Genomic DNA, 5,286 nt, shown 5'->3' on the forward strand with positions numbered 1-5,286 from the left:
TGTACAAGCAGGGAGACTTTGCTCTGTGAATTCAGACAAGAAACAAGTCCCGGTCAGGCTTATTCAGCCTACTGGTCAATTCGATCAAAATTTAGCGTTCAGGCTTGTTGAGCCTAACTGGTCAATGCCATCAAACTACGATAACCCAGGTTCGTTGAGTCTTCTGATCCATTGGATCATTTGTTATTAAATTGTTCCTAACTAACCTGGCTCATTCAGTTACATTACGTTCTATACAGGTTTTTCAGCACTACTAGGGGTTGAGATCCAGATTACAGCAAGGAGTACATACGTAGCTTCCAACACTTCCGTAGGTCGATTTCATCCTAGAAGACAAAGCCGTGTGTATTTTTCTTTTATCTATTTCCGGTGTACCAAGGCTGTGTTATATAAATATTAACTTCGAATTTATGAATTAGCTTTAGAATTAATTAAATCTTTAGTATATTCCACGCCGTATGTAACGAACGACTGACTCGTGCACAAGTGCTGTTGCTCTATATATGCATTCATTGCGTGTCCGTGCTTCGTGTTGTTCATATGTTCTAGCATGCACATGTTTGGCTGGTGCTGCGAACGTGCACATGTTTGGCTTGCTGCTACAGTACCCCACTCCTAGCGGGGGAGCGCATGTGATACCGCGCTATCGCCTTGTTATCGCTCTATTTGGTGAATACGCTCAACTTGGCCGGAAAGTGCACTGTTCTGCCTGCGCGTGTGACCACAGATCTGGTTTCCTGCTGGTCTTTGAGGACGGGTTCGACTCCTGGTGCTTGTACTGAAGGCGGTTCGGTTGTTCTGCTGCTGTCAATGCCATCTGAAGTCATGAATGCTGGTTTCAGCCTATCTGCTGCTACTGTGACGTCTTTATCTTTCACGCTGATGACGTAGTTTTTCTCATCGCGACTGACTACTCGATAAGGGCCCTCGCAAAGCTGTTCTAACGGTGCCCGAACGCGATCGATGCGTAGGAATACATACTTGCTCTCTGACAGCTCGCTGGGTACAAAGACTGGTTGTTGACCGTGTCGCAGTCCAGGTTGAGTTCGTACATTACCTAAGTTTCTGCGCAGTAACTTTACGAAGTCTGTTTCGCTTGGTTTGATTTTGATTTCTGTCAGCAACTGTCCCGGGACTCTGAGAGGGTTGCCGTATAACATCTCTGCCGGACTGGCGTTTATGTCTGCTTTCGGCGCTGTACTGAGGTCCAACATTACTAAAGGAAGAATTTGGGTCCAGTTACTGGAATCGTGACAACGTATGGCTGCTTTCAGTGTTCGGTGAAACCGCTCGACCATGCCATTGGCTTGGGGGTGGTAGGCAGTTGTGCGCCAATGCTTTATTCCTAGTAGTTTCGTCACCTCTGTAAATATAGTAGACTCAAATTGACGTCCTAAGTCGGTTGTGACTGCATGCGGAGTGCTGAAATGTGAAACCCAGCCATCAATGAATGCTGCTGCCACCTCTTCTGCTATAATGCCTACTATTGGAATGGCTACTGGCCAACGCGAAAAACGATCAATACATGAGAGAATATAACGCTTTCCTTGCGACGGTGGCAATGGACCCACTATATCCATGTGAATATGTTGAAATCGGCCATCTACCGTAGAAAAAAAACCGATAAGCATACGGGTATGGCGTTGAACCTTGGATTTTTGACATACAACGCACCTTCGGACGAAAATTGCTATATCTTTAGCTATACCGGGCCACACGTATTTTGTTTGGACGAATTTGAGAGTTACTCTGATTCCGGGATGAGACAAAGAGTGAAGCTTGGACAATACCTGCTGCCTGCAATTTGCTGGAACGTATGGGCGAATGTGGGTGCTGGAAACATCGCAGTACAGTTCAACGTCTGAATCTGGTAGTTTCCACTTTTTTAATACTAACGTTTTTCCGGGCTGGTCGTCTAACAATTTCTGCAGCTCTGGGTCTGTTGTTTGTTCAACCGCAATTCTTTCCATCTCGCTTGCTTCACACTGGACTGCTGCAATTCGAGAAAGGGAGTCTGCTACCACATTATCAGCTCCCGCTATGTGACGGATATCGGTCGAATATTGGCTCACAAACTCTAGTTGTCGTGCTCGTCTAGGAGATGCTTTTTCGCTTGCTTGCTGAAATGCATACGCGAGTGGTTTGTGGTCGGTGAATATTATGAACTCGCGACCTTCTTACGCATACCGGAAATATTGGACAGCTTGATAAACCGCTGTCAACTCTTGATTATAGGCGCTGTATTTCATTTGAGCTGGACTCAATTTTCTTGAGTAGAACGCCAATGGCTGCTGCACTCCTTTTACTACTTGCTGGAGAACGGCCCCAACTGCATCTCCTGAGGCATCAGTTGTAAGAGTCAGCTGTGCATCTGGCGCCATAAAGCTAAGCAGGGCGGCCTGCGCCAGTTCATCTTTACACTGCTGAAACGCCGCCACGGCATCAGGCGTCGAGGGGATTGCTGTTTGATCATTTTTGCGGTTGCCAGGCGGTAGCGAAAAAAGCATTGTTGACTGTGAGCGGCACCTCGCAAGAATGGGCGATAGAAGTTTATCATGCCTAGAAACTGCCGCAACTGCTTAACGGTTTTAGGTAGCGGGAACACACGTACAGCCTGCACTTTACTCTCTGTGGGGCGAAATCCTTCGGCTTCAATCATATATCCCAGAAACTCGATCTTCTTCTGGCCAAACTCACACTTATCGAAATTCACTGCTAATCCAGCTTGCCTTAAGCGTTCGAACACTTCACGTAAGTGCTGTTCATGCTCTACGTCGTTCTTAGATGCGATGAGGATGTCATCAATATAAGCGAATGCGAAGTCTAAGTCACCCAACGTCTGGTTGATGAATCGCTGGAACGTTTGAGCTGCATTGCGGAGTCCGAAGGTCATAAATTTGAATTCGAACAAGCCGAACGGGGTTATAATGGCGGTCTTTGGTATGTCCGCGGCTGCTACTGGAATCTGATGGTACGCCTTCTGCATATCTATCTTTGAGAACACAGTTTTTGCCTGTAGGATAGACGTCACGTCATGTATAAATGGAATTGGGTAGCGGTCGGGCTTCGTCTGTGCGTTTAGCATTCGATAGTCGTCGCATGGAAATCGGCACCGACGATAGGACATCTGACGTCTGCTACTACGAAAGTCCATGGGAAATCTCTGCGCAACCCAAGGAACAATTGAAGACGCTTCTCCCCGAACGTGCGAATGGGGGTGCCGTTGGCTGCAAACAAATTCACTGATGAAGCGCTGCTCGTTTTGCACGAATTACGCAAAAATGACCGCGGAATCTATCAGAAATATGGTGGACGTTACTGGATCTTTAATGGTGAGTCGAGCTAATTGTTGCGGCTCGACGACGGTGAAGGAGCGCTTAGTTTTTTGTATGCGATGATACTGTAAAATTACATGGCTGTCTGCAACTGCGAGCCTTGCGCCCATACCTGGAGTGGAACCAGCACCATTCTGGATGATTGCTCGATTGGGAACGTGGTCGGCTGCGGCCTCTCAATGAACGCCTACCTTGCTGTTGACGGGAGTTCATGTCTAGATCACTCAACCGCTGCTCGATTTAGTCTAAGCGCTGATACACTTTTCTGCTTCGGACCAGGTTCTACCGCTGCCTGAAAACATTGCCGAGATCTGATGATAGTCGCCTGCCTCGCAAATCTTGTCAGCCAATTTGGCTAACTCGCTCAATTCTACGCTTGACGTTTGAAGAATCGCGCGCACTTGTGGTGGCAAACGCTGGAGCCAAAGTGTTTTCAGGAATTCGTCGCTCACCTTATCTTTCGCCAATGTCGTCAGTTCGTTTAGCAATTGAGTAGGCCGACGATCGCCAAGCTGAACGTCTGATAACAGCCGCTGAATTTTACGCTGTTCTGATTCACCATACCATTCGATTATTTGTTTTTTTAGGTTCTCGTACCTGTTTGCTGCTGGCGGATGAAGCACTGCGTCAGCCACGTCGGCTACGATGCTGGACTCTATGGCAGCCACTACGGTGTTGAATCTCGTCATATCGTTGCACACACCTGCTACCGCGAACTCCTCCTCGATCTGCGCGAACCAGATTTCGGGTCGCTCGTGCCAGAACGGAGGCACATTCACCGAAACGCGATTCACCACTGGTGCCGAGTCTTCGCGCTGCTGTCCGAGCGATGCTGCATTCTCATTTTGCACCGACATTTTTTCCTTAGTTTCGCACTGCCACTAAGCCGGAACTCTGCTCACCGAGTTCTGAAAAGAACTTTTTGTATGCTGACGCAATATATTTTTAAGTTCTGAAAAGAACTTTTTGTGTATTGATGAAATATACTCTTAATTAGTGAACAGTTCTGAAAAGAACTGATCACGTCGGGGTCACCAGTTTAGTATATTCCACGCCGTGTGTAACGAACGACTGACTCGTGCACAAGTGCTGTTGCTCTATATATGCATTCATTGCGTGTCCGTGTTTCGTGTCGTTCATATGTTCAAGCATGCACATGTTTGTCTGGTGCTGCGAACGTGCACATGTTTTCTGGTGCTGCAAACGTGCATATGTTTGGCTGGTGCTGCCACAAATCTATTTATCTCAGTTTAATAACTTTATTTCAGTATATAAAAATATTATTGCAACGAACCTTTACTATCCCAACAAACAAAACGACTAGAAAAATGTGTCGTTACAACTATATAGTTGTGATCTACGTAAAACTCGGCTGTCATGCAAGTAACCAGGTTCTTCAACATACGCGTCTATAAAAAGACCATTTGCATCGCAAACTGCCTGCATGATTAAGCTATAGTAATGCTTTCTATGAAATAAGCCTCCTTGCTATGGTGCGGTGCATTTATTTTATTATGTGTGCTTTCTATGCAACCAATCACGAACGGAATGAAAGGAGAAGATTTGCACAGCAATGTGAAAACTTCATTCCAGTAATCATGGGAGAGAGGAATGAGAAAATAAAATTAATACCTAGTGAACTAGGCTCATCTAAATCAGAAAGCAAGGCCATGAACTAGGTAGAAAGGATGATATAGAAGGGTGTACGCTACTTGGTGCTAACCCAGATCCTTAATCTGTGTTAGCTTGGTAGCCAATTTTTATATGTAATGTAGTTTGAGCACTTGTAACCCAAACTACTTGTATTTTCTATTTTGATTAGTTTGAGCACTTGAAACCCAAACTAACCGATGCGAGAAAGTAAGAAAGTTATAATTGATTTTTCTTTTCCTTCTGAACTTTATTAACATTATTTTTTATATTTATACAAAATTATTTTATTAACAAGCTA

At 45.4% G+C, this 5,286-nt stretch overlaps 1 protein-coding gene across 1 annotated transcript; it reads right to left on the reverse strand.

Moving 5' to 3' along the window:
- Positions 1-3,580: 3,580 nt before the first annotated feature.
- LOC119689910 lies at positions 3,581-4,192 on the reverse strand. The gene has a single exon (XM_038104846.1). It carries the CDS (start codon positions 4,190-4,192, stop codon positions 3,581-3,583), a length of 612 nt encoding a protein of 203 aa, XP_037960774.1.
- Between the last annotated feature and the right edge of the window lie 1,094 nt (positions 4,193-5,286).

This window comes from Teleopsis dalmanni, chromosome 1 (genome assembly GCF_002237135.1).
Source record: "Teleopsis dalmanni isolate 2A chromosome 1, ASM223713v2, whole genome shotgun sequence".
NCBI classification, from domain to species: domain Eukaryota; kingdom Metazoa; phylum Arthropoda; class Insecta; order Diptera; family Diopsidae; genus Teleopsis; species Teleopsis dalmanni.

Excerpts from the sequence above, each read along its gene's own strand:
- LOC119689910 (XM_038104846.1), bottom strand. The coding sequence starts at position 4,192 with ATGTCGGTGCAAAATGAGAATGCAGCATCGCTCGGACAGCAGCGCGAA.